Raw genomic sequence first — 20,563 nt, 5'->3', positions numbered from 1 at the left:
ACCCTAATTCCGCCACTAACCCTAACCCTAACCCTAACCCTAACCCTATACAGTAACACTTCCATACTAGTTTTTTCTATACCAAGCAATTTTCCATTACTACCACCTCATCACATAATTAACAATAGCAATTCAATGAACAAGTTCATCCTTTTAATGACCAGGCAGCTCTCCAAATACAGTATATGAGAAGTAGCCACTTCATTTAGAAAATACTTTGGAACAGGGCAACCCCTGGAGGTTTTGAGTTAATTCACTGCTGACTTGGTATAAACTATAGGCTGCCCTTATCTTTATTCTTTTATATTCTTATAATAATAACTAACCTTTATATAGTACCAGGCAGCTGGCTGGCATAGCCTGCAGAGAGGAAGACTCATGTTCCTAAGTTCAAATTGGACCTCAGACACTTACCAGATGTGTGGCTCTGGGTAAGTCACTTAACCCTGTTTGCCTCAGTTTCCTCATCTGTAAAATGAGCTCAAGAAGTAAATGGCAAACTACTCCAATATCTTTGCCAAGAAAACCCAAAATGGTTCACAAAGATTCAGACATGACTGTAGCAATTCAATAGCAACAACAAATTATAGGAGAGCTTTCCTATAGGAGGAGTCATGAGCTGAACCATGAAGGACACTAAGGTAGAAGTGAGGAGGAAATGTATACCAAAAATGGGGCACAGTTTGTGCAAATGGACAGCGATGGGAACCAGAATGCCATGTATAGGAATTCTGGGCTGTATCTGACTCAGGCCAGTCCCCAGTAGATTAGGCTTGATACTGAAACAAAATGACATACTCATAGTTCATTAAGACAAGAATATTTATGTACCCACTGCCGGAGAAGGCTATTCAACAAGGAGAGGCATTGAGGACACCTTGAGTTGATTCAGTAAAGAGAAGTTACCATTTCAATCCATCAGTGAAGCCTCCAAGTACCCCTAAAGCATGTGACAGCTGCTTTCTACTCAGCAGATAAGGAAATATGGTCAAAAGTAGGAGCCTTTCATCTCCTGAGCCAACCAAGTCTCAAGGAATGTCTCAATGCCTTTTGAAGAAAAACTAGACAAACTTACATGGGGGAAAATGATTAAGATATTACTCCTATAAAAAGGAGAAAAAAATAGGCCAGTCCGAATGGAACACATTATGTGTGAGGGAGAGCAACAAAATAAATCTGGAAAGGTGGGCTGGATCCAGTTTATCAGTCAGGAAACATGTAGACAACACTTAACTATGTACCAAGAACTATGCTAATATTGTGCTATTGGCATACAAGGAAAGGCAAAAGCAGTCTTTGGACTCCAGTAGCTCACATGAGGAGTGACTTCAGAGGAAGACTCTGGAGAGGGTGAGTTAGAATCTGGGAAAGGAAGGTCCCTCAAAGAAGGTGGAATTTGGGCGGAGTCCTTTTTTGTGTGATATTTTATTTACTAAAATTAATTATATACTAACATATAATTAATTATACATACTAAAATTAATTATATACTAATATATAATTAATTATACATACTAAAATTATTACAAATAAAATTTTGGTGGTTGTATTAGTTTTCAGAATTATAAATAAAATAATTAAAATAGATTTATCAAGTACCTATACTAGTGGATTGAGTCTCAAAGGAAACCAGGGAAACCAGTGGGCAGAGATGAGGAAAGAAAGACTTCTAGGAATGGGTGACATATGGAAAGTCTAAGAAGACTAGAAAGGTAGGGAAAGGCTAGATTCTAAAAGATCTATAAAAGATAGAGGATTTTTTATTTGATGCAGGAGTAACAGGCACTGGAATTTATTGGGTAGAAGGGTTCCAATAGAACCAGAGTATTCCAAACCCTGTTTCCCAACAAGTATTAGTTTTTCCTAAATAGTGGCAAAGCTGTCACCAGGACTTCATTAACCCTTTGCCTCTCTTGACACAGTTTTCTAGCTGCCTACAGGCATAAAAAGTTCCACTCATATGGAGTTGGTGTACCTCCAACTTGATGTATGTTTGAAGACTACTCAAATCACCATGCTTTGTCCAACGGATACATTCATGTGGTCACAAGGGGCATGAGTATGAAAGACGAAGTCTATGGAAGCTAAGTCTTCTTGCATATTCTTGTCATAATTTGGGTAAGTAAATCTCCTTTTGTTAACTGTTCAATGACTTACAAGCACTTCATTTCATCCCTCAAGCCTGAAATAACAGGGTTCCTACAGCAAGCCTGTCCCTAAAAGAAGGTGACATGGTCAGTCCCGAGTTTTAAGAAGATCACTTTGGCAGCCAAGTGGAGTATGGACTGGAGTGGGGAGAGCCTGGAGACAGAGAGAACCAGAAGCATGCTATTGGAAGAGTCAAGGCATGAAGATACAAAAGTCTTCGTGAAAATGGCAGCTATGTTAGTGGGGAGAAGGGGAAGTATATGAGATATATTATGAATGTAAAAAAAAATAAGATGTGGCAAAGGACGAGATATAAGGGGTGAGGTCAAGTGAGGGATCAAGGATAATACGTCATAAGTTTCTGAGCTTTTGTGAGTAAGAGGATGAAGACAGAAAACAAAAGAAGAACAAAAATAGGGCAGGTGGGAAGAAGGAAGGGTTTGGGTGTAAAGATAACCTGCCATGTTGATTTTGAGATGTCTATTGGAAATCAAGTTTGTGATATCCAATAAGAAGTCGGAGGTGTGAGACTAGAGGTCAGCAGAAGTTAAAAATGAATAAATAGATGTGAGGATTATCTGCATAGAGATGATCATTGAACCCACTAGAGGTGATTTTTTTTTTCTAGAGGCAAGGAGTTGTAACAAGGGGCAGCACTGGAGGGTAGCAGGGTAGTAACAAGATCACAACATTGTTGTAGTACTATTAATGCAGTAGCTCTGGAGATGATTGGATACAAGAGAGAATGGATAGTACCTAGGGAGTCCAAATAAGAATCTATTCCAATAGACCAGGTAAGAAGTGATGAGAGCCTGAACTAAGGTGGTCACCTGTCCTAGATCATTGCAATAGCCAGTCTCCTACTTAGCCCCCTTGCCTTGTCTCTCCCCTCTCCAGTCCATCGTCCTTTCTCGCTTTTGCAAAAGTAATTTTCTTTAAGAGTAAATATCACCATGTGACCCCTCTACTCAACTCCAGTAGCTTCCAATTAACTCTTGTCTCAAATATACTTTGCTTAACTATAATTCCTTTACAAACTAGCCCTAACTTCTCCTATACTCACTGAACATTACTTTCCCTCTCTTACTCTGCATTCCCGCCAAACTGTTCTTCTCTCTGTTCTTCACACACACACAACTCCTCCATCCATCTCTGTGTCTTTGCACATGTCTATCCTACAAGCCCAGAATCCAGCCCCTTCCTCTTCCCTCACAGAGTCCCTGTCTACATTTAAGGCACCATCTTTTTTCGGCATGAAGCCTTTCCTGATCTCCAACACTTGCCTAACTATTTTGCACATATTTCTAATTATTAAATTTGCATTTTTGTATGCACTTGCCTCCCACTGGAGATACAAAGAGTAAGCAAAATACATGCACATACACACACATGTACAGGCATACATGTCCACACAAGTGCACACATATACATATACACCCATACACACATGCACATGCATATATACCTAGCCACATGTACACACATTTCCTTTTCTCAGGGTGCTCACCAGCAATCATCTATGGAAAGCTAAATCAAGATAAATATACAATACGAAGGTCGCACCACATTTCTACGACCGTTCTTTATCCCCTTGGGACAGAGTTGGGAATCTATTCTCAGGTCTAGGAAAATTGGTCAAAATCAGTCCTCTCCTTTTGCATTCCGGTCATCATTGTAATCTGCATGGTTTTTAAGTTGGTATGCAGCCTAACTGCTTATTTTGATAGACAGCCAAGGCATCCCACTGCTCCTTCTCAATAAATAATATTAGCTCTTACCCAGCTGGCCCATCTGTGATCTATAGCTCTCTATGAGGTTTCCTTGCTTGTCACTTCAGCACTAACTGCGCAAAGAATGACAAAAAGTCAAGACCAAAATACATTTTAATTAACTGTGAACTTAAGGGATTCCATCTTGGTTTTAATAAATCACAGGAATGATGTAGTATGCTGAGCACTATGTTTGAACAGATGTTTCTTTCTATAGCTAATTTCTATAATTATGATATATTATTATTATATTATTATATCTAATAATTATAGCATGGATTCCTCTGGGATCCATGAAAATAAGAAATGTGTTTGTGTCTGGGCATGTGTCCACCTTTCTTTGTATTCCCAGCACTCATATTATATGTGTGTTAGCCCTTCTTTTATCTGCATTTTTTAGCACAGTACCTGGCACACAGTAGGTATTTAATAAATGCGTACTGACTTTTTTGCCTGTATGAACTATATCCTGTTTTCATTGATTGTACCCTGCCACCTATGTCCTGCTTTGTCTGCACCTATATCATCTTAAAGCAGATGTTTCTTAACTAGGATGTTGTTTTTCTGGGCTACTATGCATCCCTATAATTAGTGTGGCCAATTATAACTAAGCAAGCATTTCCTTTATTACTTTTCTGTATAAAAGAAACTGTATAGAAAAAAATGTAATTGATCTCTATTCAAAGATAGCATCTCCATGCACCTCCTTTACATCACAAGCAAAAGAAAAAATGTTCACTAACAATGACAAATAAAAGAATTTAAGTGTCATGCAAAAAAGGATTGATTCTTCCTTTGTACCTGTATGCTAGCACCTGGCATAGTACTGAACACATAGCAGGTCTCTCACAAATATGTATGGATTGCTGAAGGGTAAAACGTATGACATTTTTCTGTGTGTATCCCCCTAACCCCGGTACATACCTCTTAATAAATGCTCATTGGCACTAACACTTGCTATTTGAGCAGCTGAAATCAATTGCAGCAGGAGTAAATAGCAAAATGAAAACATTTATTTATGTGGGATGTTCTTTCAGCTAAAAGGATCAGCTCTGAATGCGTAGTGGTCTGTTTTTAAGTAGACTTTGAGGTTGATGCCAGCACAGAGTCAGACACCGGTAGGCAGTCAGGGATTGTCGTCAATATCAGAGAAGTCTGGATGATGATGTCAATGGCCAAGCTAGAAAGAACTTCAGGTCTAGAGGTTATTTCCCAACAAAATCGACACAAACAGATCCCATGAAGTGCTCCCTGAGCTATTGGCAATCCTGTTTCTGTTTGTTTCATTTATATGTTTAGCCTTCAAGCAAAAGAAATTATATCAAAATAATCAGAAATTAAATGTGCTGCTGACTCCCTAGAGTAGAGTAGCTGCTTTCTTTTCTGGCTAATCATTTTATTTATTTTTTCCAAGCAAATAAAAATAATCGATCACCTAAAATACACTTCGAAATGAATGCAAAGTGTCTTTGTTTGATAATAAGTTCCTGGTCCATTGCTCTGCATGTAACTCACTTGTTTTTATGCCTACCTTAAGCATAGATATTCTAAAACTAAACTTATTTTAGGATTTGATGACCAATACAAGGTAAAAAAAAAGTCACTGCAGTTTTCTAAAGGCACTATTTATACAGGGTTTAATGCTTTGTAGCCTTAGGCAAATCCAAATATTTTGAACTTAATCTACTGTTGGCAATATCATAGGAATGTGCAAATTTAGCATCACTCAATTTGAAATAAAACGAATCATTTATGCCCTTTTGTGAGGCAATATTTTGTTGTTTTTTAATTTTAAAAATGCACTTATTTAAAACGGTTTTCTTTAATGCATCACCATTGAATGGTCTAAATAAGACATTAGTGATTTCACCAGAGACATATTATTACAACATAGTTAGCTAGATTCTAGCAGGTTGTAAGATTCTTTCATCACAGCACACAAAGCTGAATGTCTTTTCAGACCCCAAAAGTAAGACATAGTAACTCTCAAAATAGCAGAAGCACTGGTTAGGTAAGAAATAATGCTGACTTATGACTGAGGAGAATGACTGAATGAAAAAAAAACATTTATTAAGTGATTCTTAATCATAATTAATTTGAGCAACTAGGTGGTCTGGATTCAGGAAAATTCATCTTCATGAGTTCAAATCTGGCCTCAGACACTTACCAGCTGTGTGACCCTAGGCAAGTCACTTAACCTTGTTTGCTTCAGTTTTATTACCTGTAAAATGAGCTGGGATAGGAAATGGCAAAACACTCCAGTATCTTTGCCAAGGAAAACCCCAGGGGGGGACAAGAAGAGTTAGGCATGACTGAAATGACTGAACAACAGCATGTCCCAATCACTATACTAGACACTGAAGGTATAAATAGCAAATCAAGACATCCCTAGCTCTCAGGAACCTCCCGTTCCAATAGAGGAAAACAATGTAGATGAGGGCATAGCTGCAGAGTAGATGGAAAGGGCCAGTGGTCCCCATAGCATAGAAACAAGGTAGATGTTAATGTATCTTTTTTGATGTCATTCCCATATCCATTTCTAACCTTGAACCACTTGAGTGTGAGTGCGAAGAACTTTATTTTCAAAGTCTTCAGTAGCTGAAGCTGCTAAGGGGCCTCCACAAGGATTGTCATCGTATCAGGGAAGCCTGGCTGATGGCTTCAAGGGTCAAGTTAGAAAGGACTTGCATCTGGGGGTGATTGCTCTTTCTGAGGGTCTTGAGCTCAGGATCCGGAACTGTGTCCCCTGTGGTTGGAGGGGAGATGGTAGTGGTTTTGAATGGCCTGGCCCATCTTGCTTGCCTTATTGGTGGTGGTTGGTCAACAGATGATGTTTGTGCTGGTGGAGACGAAAGGCTGCTCCACAGTGATTGCTCCCTCAATTAATGACTGCAGAGGTTGGTTTGAAAGCAATGTTAGTTGACTAGCAGGTACTGGAGGAGGCTAGTTGGATGGTCCAGTGGCTAGAGCATTGGGCCTGAACAGGAAGACATGAGTTTGAATCTGGCCTCAGACACTTACTAGCTGTGTGACCCTGGGTGAGTCACTCCACCCTGTTTGTTTCAATTTCCTCATCTGTAAAATGAGCTGGAGAAGAAAATGGCATATCACTTCAGTATCTTTGCCAAGAAAACACCAAATGGGGTCAGCAAGAGTCAGACAGCACTGAAATAACTCAACAACAACAATAAATACTGTATAGGAGCTTAGACAACAAAAACTGACTGAATTATAAAGAAATTAACATTTAATTCCCAAGTAAACTTTTTTATAAATCATAGATGGAGACCACTCAGCTGAGAATCAAGACATCTTTTTTTTAAGCCCAAGCTCTGTTGCTAACTAGTTGGGAAACCTAGGGTCAGGCAAAAATGCTTTGGTATTCTGTTTTTTTTTTTCATCTGGGAAAAATAGATTAAATTAAAGGATCTCTGAGGTTCCTTCCAGTTCAAAGGTTCCAAGGGTGAAAAAGAGGAGGGAATAGTAGTTTGATACAAAAAAAAAAAGCAATTTGTTTTTGTCTGCCTGGCATGAATATTGTCAAGATTTATTTTAAAAATAAAGGGAATTATGTGCTACTTGGAGAGAAACTACAGCTGAATGGGAAGGGGGAGGGGAGACTGACAGGGTAAAATACTCATGAATTAACAAAAGAAAACTAGTATCTTTAAAGTGCTCACTCAGTGCCCCTCCCAGACCAGCCTCAACAGTTTGCTGCCGGGAATAATTCTACCGTGTCATTATTCACCTTCTAGGACTCTACCCTGGCCCAACATGGAGCTGAGAAAGGAGGGAGGGGGTGAAATTCATGACTTTCTAAGAGGGCAGAGACCTTCAAGGTTGTGCCCAGAAGTCTCCCTACACTTCAGCCACCTGCAAAAAAGCAATAGATGTTAATTTGGATCCAAAGGGTAAAGGAAGAGAGTTACCCAAGAATTCGGAGTGGGGTCAATGTGCTTTGAAACACTAGTCCTGAGTAAAACAGGATTGAAACCCAGCTGGAACTAACCTTGTCCTACCAGAAGGTACTCAGGTCAGGGACACAGGCCAGGGAGCCCTATGACTCCTAATGGCAAGGAGCCTCAGGCAGACTGTCATCCAACCCTCTAGGTGTGTACATACATCACATCATAGGATTATCATTTTCGAATTGGTAGAAACCTTAGAGACCATCTAGTCTCACTTATCTTACTTATAAGGAAGCTGAGTCTGGAAGAGGTTTAGTGACTTGACCAAGATCATACTAGATAAGGACAAATCAGAAAAAAAAATGAAATTCAATGACCCAGTGCTGGATAAAGTCAAGGACACAAACACCAAAGTGAAGAGGCCCATATTTGGTAAGAAGTGTTGGAAAATCAGAAAGCTTACTAGAGTACCCATCCTATAAGAAAAATCAAATGAAGCAAATCAATTCACTTTTTTGGCCCCAGAGAAGAGATGAGAAAACACACCTCTCTCTCTTCTTTGCAGAGGTGGAGGACTATGGATGCAAAATACAGTGTACATGGTAGGCATGTTGATTAGGATTTTTTTTTCCTTTCCCTGTTTTTTTTTTCTTTTTCATTCTTTTTCTTTAATCCTTTGTTATAAGGTTAGCTCATTGAGTAGGGGAATGGAGATGGATATTATAAAATTAAAGAGATATAGAAAAATATGTTAATCAAAAATAGATGAGAGAGATTGATGATGATGTTGATGATTATGGTGATGATGATGATGATGAGATAGATATGCTTCACTGGCTCCTGAAATGTGCATTCTCCTGCTGTTAGTCTGATAGAAATAGAAACATTGCCAATGGATTTAAGTAAAGGTAGCTGAAAAGAGAGATTTAAATAATTTTTAAAGCTATAGACAGGTTGACAAAATTGAGGCAAATGACAGAAAAAAATGAACATTAAGACAGAGTTACATGTTATAGAAGTAATCTGGTCCTGAGAAAGACTATCTTTTGACTCCGTTTCTACCCTGAGCACTTAGCACAATGCCTGACACATACTAAGCACTAAATAAATGTGCTTTGATTGATTATCTTATAAACCTGTTTAAACTGTGTGAGTTATTTGACTACTATAACCCTAAATTTAGATCCTCACAACAACACTGGCAAACAGATCCTATTATTCTCTCCATTTTTACAGATGAGAAACTGAGACAGTCAGAAGTTACATAACATATCCAGGGTCTCTGACACAGGATTCTAACTTACACCTTTCTGACCCCAAGGCTGATGACCTGTCCACTACATAGATAGAAAAGCTTGATATATTTCTCGAGTATTAAAGGACTCAATTTCTTGAACATATAACAAAGACCTCATTTCCCCATAATAATGACTAATAGAAATTATCAGCATATGTATGAATTTAAAGATGATGCCATTTATAAAAATAAATGGCACCATCAGTGATTTTGGCTTCAAATTCATGTTTTTAAATTTATTTCAACTGATTGATATTCCATGAAAGAACTGTTTTAACATGTAGTATAACCACAAGGTTCTATCATTTCCTCAAAAGTCAGAAAACAAACCCGGTAAGACACTTCATTTTAAGGCTTTAAATAACAGAGAAATTTGTGATGGTTTTTTGGCTTTTGCTATGTTGTGCTGTCTATAGAGAATCAAAATGGAGAACTGTGATGAGATTTATCAAATGAAATAAAGGTCACTTTTCAAGAGATAAAATAACATTTTAATTCATCTTTCAGGACAATTAAACATAGAGTCAGACTTTACACTTATACCAGCCTATCAGGAAACATTAAATTTCTGACAGTGTTATTCTATTACTTAAAAAGAAAGAAGCAATAACAAAAACACAAAGCTGGGGACCAGTGGGAAGGGAGGAAGACAGTGGTGGACTCTGGAAGGTGGAATCTCTTCTCTCTGCTGCTCCTACAAGAGAAAAGAGAAACCAATGAACATCAACACACTGTCTTGTGCCCTTCCCACCTAAGACCCACAATTCTACTTCCTGTCTTTTTTTTTTTTGCTAACCTCATCAATGAATGGGATACTCAGTGTCCACCCATCTAAATTAGAAAACTGATGATTCAGTCTTCAAAAGAGAGACACACAAAGTGATTCAGCAGGAAAATTAATTTTATGTGAATCACAGAGAAAGGACGTTATCCTGGAAAGTACCATCACAAACACTTAAAAGAAATCTTTAATTTTAACACTTACAGTTTCAGCCCTGATATTTAACCCATCCATAGTCACATCATTCAGCCTCTCTGTGTCTGTTTCCTCATCTGTAGAATTGTGATAATAATGCCTGTCAAGCTCACCTGAGAATTGCTGGAGGAAGCTAGGGATCACAATAGATAGCTAAACTTGGAATCAGAAAGACCTGAATTCAAATCCTGCCTCAGTCATTCACTACCGATGTGATCCTAGGCAAGTCACTTAAACTCTCTCAGTCTCAGTTCCCTTATCTATAAAATGGACATAATAATAGCACCTACTTCATTAAGGTTATTTTGATCAAGTGAGTTTATATCTATAAAGTGTTCTGTGAACCTTAAAGTACTATATAAATGATAGCTATATTACTGTATGTGCAAATGAGTTAATGAGGATAAAGTGTTTTGAACATTTTAAAATTCAAAATAAATATTTCTTATGATATAACCTGAAAACAATCCACCCTTATTCTAACATAGAAGACAAGTCAGAAACCAATAGAAAGGATTAAAAGCAGTTATCAGCAACTTCTTGACCTTAGAAGTTTGGCTCAATCTGACAAATGGAATTCAATGGTATCCATTAAATTAAAATTGAAGTAAATGAATCAATTCAGGGTTAGATGTTTACAGAGGAGAGATGTCCAGACCAATCAGAGCACTACTGAAAATCCAAATGGAACCGTGAACTATTGCCATATCCATATACATGCTAATGGAAAAGTTTAAGCCAAGTAACCTGCTCCCACCCATAATCCAACTAACCCAAGGAAAACCCATTTAAATGATCACTTCAGTACTTGACCTCCTAACTGCAAATCTAAGGCAAACACCAAAGGGGGTTGAGGGGGGGATGAAATGGGTAGTATCAAAACAGAGTACTGATGAAGTTATACTATCATTAGCCTTGACCCTGGGCAAGCAGAATTTACTAAATGATTTTGCTTAATTACATAAGGAGTTAAGGCAAGGGGATGGCAGAAAGATAAAACCTTCTTGGGGTACAATTTTGCATAAAACCAAACTCTGAGAAACAAGGGGTTTTACTGTGTTAAAGTATATTTTAATGGGAGAGGAAGGAGGAAGATTAATTATTCCAAACCAGGAAGGTACCTTCTAATAATTTCAATGTACTATATATAGACACCAGTCCAGACACACCCAATTACAATGTAATAGAGTAGGAAAAGTTCCCTAAAAATTTACAATGGAGAGGGAGCTGATAAGTCAACAATAAGCATTTCAGTGTAATTTTGTACCAGGTACTATGCCAAACTCTAAGGATACAAAGAAAGGAAAAAAAGACAACTCTTTGCCTTCAAAGAGCTTACATTCTAATGAGGATTGGCATCCTATACAGGTGAGCAGAAAGGGTAAGGTTGTGTGGGAGGGATTGTGGTGAGGAGGCTATTGGTAAGCTATGTTGAAGCCTGAATCCAAATAAAACAAGGGTAAGGCTCACCCACTGGAGCTGGGAGATCCATGGGTGGAAAGAGATGGAAGGACACTAGGACCATGGTAAAGATCCACCCAGGAAGTGCTTTATTTGGGGGGTCTTGGGGGGGATCCCTATGTATGTCCCGGTCATAGGGTGGACTTGTAAATAATTATTTGTTAGTAATGAATTATTCAGTTAACTGGATCAATAGAGCTAATCAAGCAAGAGACTTTATTCAAAGTTCAAAAACAATACATCAATCAGCAGCCCACAGTGAACTTGACAATTTTCCCCCAGTTTCTCTGTGTAGCTATCTGCCAGATATGGGCAATGTGTCTCAGATTCCAACTCAACATGAAGTTTTCTATATCAATTCGTTCCTGTTTCTCGCCATGGTCCTGCTTAATGCTTGGTATTATGCCTAAATTTCCTATTCATGTTTGAATTGATTAGTTGTGTTTTTATGAGTGTGAAGAACAACAAAAGGCAAGTTTAAGTTGCACCACAGAGTATAAGTACTTGGATATGTGGGCTGAGGGTAAGTTTGGAGGGGAGAATGATACTCTGTTTATGAACCTGAGTGACTGTAAGGATGCTGATGCCTTTGGCAGAAATAAGAAAGTTCAGAAAAGGAGTCTGTTTGCAGAGAAAGATAATGAAATTAGAGGATCAATCTGCTACAACCCATCCATGCTCACTGATTCAGTGAGAATCTCTCTCCCACTCAAAATGAAAATAAGGCGGGGGGGGGGGGGGGGGAGAACGGGAGGGGTATGAAGGGTTCCTACTGACCACTGTTTCCAAGCATTGAGGCCACCTCCAAAGTATGTCTAGCATAGCTGAAAGGGCAAGGGGCTGTCTTAGCACGGTCCCTGACACAGTAGCTGCTCAATGAAAGCTTGTTGACTTGACCTTTGGGGAGCTGCCTCAGACCTATCTACCCAGACAGTGTCTCTCCTCAGTTCCAATCGCGTACAATCAACTGTCTGATGGCCCTTCCATCTGGATTCCCATGGCTTATCTTACACATTCAGTATATACAAAACAGAACTCATTATCTTTCCCCCAGACCAACCCCTCCTCCAAACTTCCTGTTTCTATGAGGATACAACCATCTTTCTAGTCATCCAGGTTTTCAGTCTAGGTGCCAACTCCTTCCTCACCCCAAAAAGAATTGATCGGGTGGCCATTTCTATCACCACACCATCTCTCACACTCTTCTCTTTCTCTACTGGGGAGCTCATCACCACCACCCTCACTATTGTTACAAAGTCTTCATTGTTCTCTACACAGCTGCAAGGGTGAAATTCCTCAATCAAGCATCTGATAACACCACTTCTCTATTCAGTGAGATGCAGTGGTTTCCTATTACCTAAAGAATCAAATACAAACCTCCTAATCTAGTATTTAGAGCCTTTCACAACAAATCTCCAACATACCTTCCTATTCCTTGAGATTTCCAGCAAGGCAATTTTTCATTTTGTTATGACAATTTCATGTTTGTAGAAAAGAATATTAGCAATATGTAGAATGTAATGCCAAATAAGTGATTCAATTATCATCATCCCTCTTGTTTCATTCTGGGTCTAGCCCAGTAGGCTTTCTTGCTGCATACACCTCACACACAACATTCCATCTGCTCTCTCTTGTATCTGCCATCCCTAGCTTCCTTCAAAAAGATGCTCAAGCACTACGTTCTATTTAAGACTTCATTCCCCCAACAGCTAATATCTCACAATTTCTATTAATTTTTGTACAAGTTTGCAAAATGGGTTGTTGCCCCAGATGGAATGTTAAGTCCTTAAGGGCAGAGACAGTTTCATTTTTGCTAGCCCAACACTAGGGCCTGGAGCAGAGCAAGTGATAAATAAATGCTTCTTGATTCCAAATCTAACATTCTGATTCTTTATCTGACTCACTAGCAATTATGTGTCAATTTACCATTTTCTTCTTTAAAAGAGACAGAGTACTTCTATAGGGTTTTGCTATGAGTGCTTTAGAAACCTCTCTCAAAATCACCAGAATACAAAACACTCTGCAAACTTACTTGCAATAAGTCTTTTATATCTTGCATCCATATAATCGAAAAGTGGCAAAATTTTTATCTCCAAGCTACACATTACATGGAAAGACTAAAGTGCTTGGATTCAGAAAGACCTGAGTTTTAAATGTGACGTTACTAGTTGTGTGACTCTTAGCAAGTCACTTAACTTCTGTTTACCTCTGTTTCCTCAACTGTAAAATGGTGATGACTAAAAATAGAACCTGTCTCCCAGGGTCATTGTGAAGATCAAATCAGTGCTTAGCACAGTGCCTGACCTAAACATGTTTTTATTACCCTCATTGCTCACTCTACCCCCTTCACTCTGTGTAAACTCCCAACCTTTCTCTTTCTGAGCCAAGCTGAAGGATAACACAGCACCAGAAGCTGCATAGGTACCATTGGGGAAAGCCCTCCCACATACCCAGAGCCCCCAGAGCACCTGATGGCTGCCACAGGCTTACTTTAGAGGTAAGGATCTGTATTCCAGAGCAGTAACCAGTGATTAAGACTCTGGCCTTTTCCTTTATGGGTGGAAGAGTGAGACAGGTGGAGAGGACAGGCATAAATAATAATACCTACATAGATTTCATTACACTGTCTTTCCCCACATCCTCCTGCCAGCCCCTTCCAGACTTTCCTATTACTCTCAATGGCACAACCATCTTTCCACTCACCCAGGATCATCTTAGACTCATCCATCATAGCACATTAGTTGCCAAATCATGTTGTTTCTACCAATAGATCTCTTAAGCCTACCCTCTTCTCCCAGGTCATATGTCCACCACTGTAGCTCAGGTGCTCCCCCCGCTGGATTGTTGCAATTACTCCAATTTGATCTCCCTGACACATCTATCTTTCATCCCCAATTCACAGTCCACTCAGCTATCATAGCACAAAGCATAGGGCTCATGTTATTTCCCCATCCAAGAGACACCAGCAGTTTTATAATGACTCAGGAAATCAAATATTTCATCTTTACCTTGTTTAAATTTCCATTTTTGTATGAATTTTAAAATGTACATAATTATTACTTCAGGGCAGCTAGGCAGAAGGGTGGTTAGAGTGCCTGGCCTGGAAACAGGAAGGCTCATCTTCCTGAGTTGAAATCTACACAGAGATTTACCAGCTGTGTAACCCTGGACAAGACATCTATAACCCTGTTTGCCTCAGTTTCCTCATCTGCAGAATTAGCTGGAGAAGGAAATGGCAAACCACTTCAGTGTCTTTGCCAAGAAAACTTCAAGGGGGGCAGAGCCAAGATGGCAGAGTAGAAGCACGACCTTCCCACGGCTCCGGCTTCCACCTTCCCCAATCCATGTAAAAAGGGGACTCTAAACAAACTTTGGAGCTGCAGAACCCACAAAGTGACACAGAGAAGCTAACCTCCCACTGAGGACAGCCCGGCAGGGCGGCAGGAATCGGCCAGCCCAGCGCTCTGGGAGCCGAGCCCAGCCCCACACCGAGGCTTTAGCCCCAGGGCGGGCCTGACCAGCTGCCAGCCAGAGGGACTCCAGATCAGCAGCAGCTGTGGCCATTTCCAGATTTATCAATACATAGATGCAAAGGACAAGATGGGAGGCCAGTGCAGTCTGGACTTTGGGACCCAGGAAGTGGGAATGCGTGGCTTTTACCCCCGAAAGTGAGAAACCGCTGAGATGCCAGCACAGCCTGCCAGCGCCACATGGCGGCTTCAGCTCCTGGCCTGCAGAGTGTAGGGGGACCAAGCACCAGTCTGAGGGGTCATCGCTCTTGATTTAACCTGCTTGGATCTGGATTGCAGTCTAGGGTGGAGGTCCTGGGGTGTGTGTCCAGCTTGCCAGAGCGTGTGGAGACCTCAGAGAGGGCACCCATCTAATACCTCTGGCAGCTGAGAAAACCCCAGCGTTTGGGACGAAAACTCCCCTATCTGGTGGCAGAGTCCTACTGTGGCAAAAAGTCCAAAAGTCAAATCATTGAGTGGCAAAATGAGCAGGCAAAGGAAACAAAGCAGACAGAAGATTCCAACATTACACTCCTATTTTGGGGATAAGAAGGAGCAAAGCATGGAACAGGAGGAAATCAGTGAAGTCAGAACTCCTGCATCAAAAGCTTCAAAGGAAAATACAAGCTGGTTACAGGTCATAGAGGACCTTAAGAAGCAGGTAAGAGAAGTGGAGGAAAAATTGGGAAGAGAAATGAGAACAATGCAAGAAAATTATCAAATGAGAGTCAACAGCCTGACTGAAGAAAATAATACCTTAAAAAACAGACTGACTCAAATGGCAAAGGAGGCTCAAAAAGGCAATGAGGAGAAGAATGCCTTAAAAAGTTGAATTTTCCAGATGGAAAAAGAATCTCAAAAGCTCACTGAGGAGAATCATTGCTTCAGAATTAGATTGGAGCAAATGGAAGCTAATGACTTTATGAGAAATCAAGATGCTGTTAAACAGATCCAAACAAATGAGAGAAGAAGGCAATGTGAAATATCTCATGGGAAAAACCACTGACCTGGAAAATAGATCCAGGAGAGATAATTTAAAAATTTTTGGACTGCCTGAGAGCCATGACCAATGTAAGAGCCTGGAAAGCATCCTCCAGGAAGTTCTCAAAGAAAACTGCCCTGATGTTTTAGAACCAGAGGGCAAAATAGAGGTTGAAAGAATCCACCAATCACCTCCTGAAAAAGATCCCAAAAAGAAAACTCCTAGGAATATTATAGCCAGGTTCCAGAATTGCCAGATCAAGGAGAGAATATTACAAGCAGCCAGGAAGAAACAATTTGAATATTGTGGAAACACAATCAGGATAACCCAGGATCTGGCAGCTTTTACACTGAGGGATAGAAGGGCCTGGAATGTGCTATTGCGGAGGTCAAGGGAGCTGGGATTAAAACCAAGAGTCACCTACCCAGCAAAACTGGGTATCATGTGTCAGGGGAAAATATGGTCATTCAGTGGAATACAGGACTTTCAAGCATTCTTGCTGAAAAAACCAGAGTTTAATAGAAAATTTGACATTCAGATACTAGAAGCAAGAGAAGCATGAGAAGGTAAACAGGGAAAAGAAATCATAAGGAACTTATCAAAGTTGAACTATCTTTTTTTTTGAAGCAATCGGGGTTGAGTGGCTTGCTCAGGGTTGCACGGCCAGTTGTTGTTTCTGGGTGTGGTGCTGAGTGTCTGGGCCTGGATTTGATCCGGCTCGTCCTGGCACTGGAGCCAGTGCTCTTGCTCACTGAGCCACCTGGCCAAAGTTGAACTATTAACATTCCTACATGGAAAAACAATAATTCTAACCTATGAAACTTTTATCAGTAGTTGAAGGGATTAGAAATATATATATATATGTATGTATATATATGTGTGTGTGTGTATGTTTTTATATGAGGGTATGCAGGCATATGAATACATATGTGAATATGTGTATATACGTTTACAGGTATACATAGATAGAGGGCACGGGACCAATTTAACAGGAAGGGATCATACTTAAAAGGTGAAATTAAGAGGTGAGAGGAATATAATGAGAGGAGATGGGGAGAGACAGAGTGGGGCAAAATATCTCATACAGAAAAGGCAAGGGAAAATAGTTACAATGGAGGGGAAGAATAGGAAGGCAAAAGGGAATAGGTCAACCTTATTCCTATTGAATCTGGCTTGAGAAGGGAGAGAAATACACACTAAATAGGGGATCTCACCCTCCAGGAGAATAGGGGGGGAAGGGGATATGAGGGGGGATGATGGAAGGGAGGGAAGGCTGGGGGGGAGGGAAGTTGGAAGCACCCACTTTTGAAAAGGGGCAGGATCAAAGTAGAGAATAGAAGAAATGGGAGGTGGGATAGGAGGGAGGGAAAAATAGTCTTTTACAATACATCTACTATGTTATTGTTTTGCATTAGCCACACATGTACAAGCTATACTGAACTGCTTGTTCCCCCAGTGGGGGTGGGTGGCGGGGGCAAAAGGGAATGAATCTGGATTTGAAAGATTTAAAATCAAATATCCCAATCCATGTATATATATTTTTTTATATGTGTGTGTGTGTATATATATATATATATATATATACTATTATTAATACCATCTTACATGTAATTAAGAAAAAAGATACACAGGCACTGAGGCATAGAGATCCACTGGAAAAGTTGAAACGGGTATGGGAGAAAATATGGGAGAGAGTAGATTGGAGGTGGGGATATTCTGTGGGACTGCTGTTTTGCGGGGATGGGTGGGGGAAAAACGGAGAGAAAATTTGTAACTCAAAATCTGGCGGAAACAAATGATGTAAATCAGCAGTTAATAAAGCATTTAAATTAAAAAAAAACAACTTCAAAACGGATCAAGAAGAGGCATTCACAACTGAAAACAAAAGAAAATTTATTTCAGTCATATGTGTTTTAAATTTATAAAAGTGATTGGAGGGCTGGACTTGGGAGTCAGGAAGATCTGAGTTTTAATCCTACCTCAGGTATTTACTAGAAGACAAATGATAGCTCACTCAATCTCTCTCTCTGTCTCTCTCTCTGTCTCTCTCTCTGTCTCTCTCTCTCTCTCTCTGTCTCTCTCTCTCTCTCTCTCTCTCTCTCTCTCTCTCTCTCTCTCTCTTTCAATTAGCAAGAGTTTACTTTCCCTCCCATCTCCCTCACTGGAAAAAAAAGTAAACCCTTTTAACAAATCAATTTCTCTCTTTTGCCCTCAGTTTCCTCATTTGTAAAATGGGGTGGGTGAGAGGGATAGCAATAATACTGAACTTTACAGGGTTGTTGTGAGTCAGTGCAGTCAGCAGAGGACTACGTGGTAGTGAATAGAAAAAGCAGTAGGCCTGGGGTCAGAAAATCTCAATTCAAATTTGACCTGACACATCATGTGTGAAACCCTGGGCAAGTTACTTAATGTCTGCCTTGGTTCCTTCATGAGCTAGAGAAGGAAAAGGCAAACCACTCCAATATCTTTGCCTTGAAAACCCCAGATGGGGTCACTAAGAGTCAGACGTAAGTGACCAAAAACAAAAACAAAAGTCTGTGTCAGAGATATAAATATCAGTCTACATTTAGATATAAATCTATGTAAAAAGAACAAAAAGTCTAGATCAAAGATAAATATCAGTCTACGTGTAGATATAAACCGACCAAAAAACAACAAAAAGCCTATTATGGATATAAATACCATAGTCTATGTCTAGATATAAACCTATATAATGCAGATACAGTAAATGTGTGTTATTGCTACATCTGAAAATATGCTCAAGCTTTTTTTTTCTTCACTGATGGGTTTGGGGTCAAAAATGTTCGGAGTCCTCTGCCCTATCAATCAGTTCAATATTTATTAAGCATCCACTGTGTACCAGGCACTCTGCTAAACTCTGGGTCACTGAAGGTAGTAAGAAGGGACCCGAGCCAAGGGCAGGGCCTTTCATGAGCCAAGGAGCTAACTTCGAGGTTCGTGGGCTTTAATGTTTCGAATTGGACACATTTGCACAAAGGGACTTCAGGTGGACGTGACTTGGGGAAGCTCAGATCCAGACCCAGCTAGCGCCTCTCCCAAAGCCCAACGTTCTTCTCTCTCTCCTTCCAACATGGCCACGACCGTGCCCGCGACAATGACCGTGACCATGACCATGATTGGAAGCAGGCAGCAACGGAAGGGACGAGCGAGAGCTGCCCGGGGCTCCGACCACAATTGACAAAGTAAAGATCTTCGCAGTTAGAACGTTCCATCCCCTCCCGCCGGGGCGTCGCTGTCTGTCTGCGGGCACGCTGACGCTCATGGTCACGGTCACGTTCGCCACCACGCCGCCTCGGCCCCCTACAGGCCCGGCCTCGGGTTCTGACCCAACCTTCCTCCCCCTCCTCCTCACCACGCGGGAACACCCGGAGGGGGGTGCTACGGTGCAGTCCGGGGCCGCTCTCTTACCTGACGGCGCTGCTGCGGAAGCTCTGGGACACCGAGCCGGCTCCTAACGGCCAGGAGAGGGAGAGGCCCCGGAGCAGAGCCCGGCCGCCCGCAGCGCCCGGCGCCGCCATAGCCTTGGCCTTGGGCCACCCACGCTCCGCCTCCCACTCTTCCCCTTCTGCCTTGGCTAGCCCGAGCTCCGCCCCCGCTCCCTGGCAGTGCCCTGGGTGTCTGCCAGCCTCTGGATGACCCGAGCCAGAGGAAGAGGGGGCTGCCCTCTTAGTGCGGGGAGACGATGAAGGAAGGCTTGTTTCTTCCGGGCTTCTGCAGGGATAATTACCCCGGCGGACCCTCATCTCTTTGTGCTCAGTGCTGAGATCGGCGGCGGGAAGGTTGGGGAGGGGCTGTTGCTTCCCTTCCTTTGAACCGTTTCAGCTGGCTCCTGGGCCTCATTGAACCGAAGATGGTCTTTCCAAAGTTAAAGTTCCCAGTGATGTCCTAATGGTCAAACCTTTTCTCTCTTCCCCATCCCCTGGGTCTCTCTGTGGCACTGAGCACAGTTGACCACCTTCTGGATTTTGTAACATGGCTCTGCCTCTATCCTGGCTCTCTTAAAGGGTTCTGCTGGATCCCCCACCTCCTCCTCTCTCTTCCCTTCCTTTGCATACATATACAGAGTGACTTTCCTGATTGTCTTTGTATCAGTATTTGGCACATTGTAGCTGCTTGTTGCTTAATTGACTGAATACATCCTAATTGACCTACCTGCCTATTGTAAGCATGGGTGGTTTGTAACATCTTTCAGTCCTCGAAGTCTGCTAAAACTCAGATTATAGGTAACAGTAGCCTTTGTGGTTCACGTTATTTTCAAGTGTCCTAAATTAGAGACCACTCTCTTGATCTGTCTTCTAACCTTAAAATACAAAACACAAAGAGTGCTTGGTGTTTGTGGTTGTAATAACCTGGGGTGTGTTTTCAAGTTGCCTAATCTGTAGCCCTTTGCACCACCTTCAGTTCGAACCACGCTCTACGTAAAATTTCCCTAAAATCTTAAACTCAACTAGCACAGAAGAACAGCTAGCCTGGCTGTTATATTCAGCCACAT

At 41.0% G+C, this 20,563-nt stretch overlaps 1 protein-coding gene across 3 annotated transcripts in view; it reads right to left on the bottom strand.

Annotated features, from left to right (window-relative positions):
- Nucleotides 1-20,076, bottom strand: part of MTHFD2L (methylenetetrahydrofolate dehydrogenase (NADP+ dependent) 2 like) — a 123,041-nt gene extending 102,965 nt beyond the window's left edge. The window contains exon 1 of one of the 3 annotated variants that reach the window (XM_069091732.1): nucleotides 19,480-20,076. In XM_069091732.1, the coding sequence (XP_068947833.1) occupies nucleotides 19,480-19,814 (335 nt within the window). In that variant the 5' untranslated portion in view covers nucleotides 19,815-20,076. The remainder of the gene's footprint in view (nucleotides 1-19,479) is intronic. The other 2 variants (XM_069091735.1, XM_069091730.1) reach the window with 2 other exon arrangements.
- Nucleotides 20,077-20,563: the final 487 nt, after the last annotated feature.

Source organism: Petaurus breviceps, unplaced genomic scaffold (genome assembly GCF_028583685.1).
Source record: "Petaurus breviceps papuanus isolate PSGF00001 unplaced genomic scaffold, PetGlider_PUasm1.0 126, whole genome shotgun sequence".
NCBI lineage: Eukaryota > Metazoa > Chordata > Mammalia > Diprotodontia > Petauridae > Petaurus > Petaurus breviceps.
Note: the sequence above shows the minus strand (reverse complement) of the source record. Positions and strands in the feature narration are given on the sequence as shown.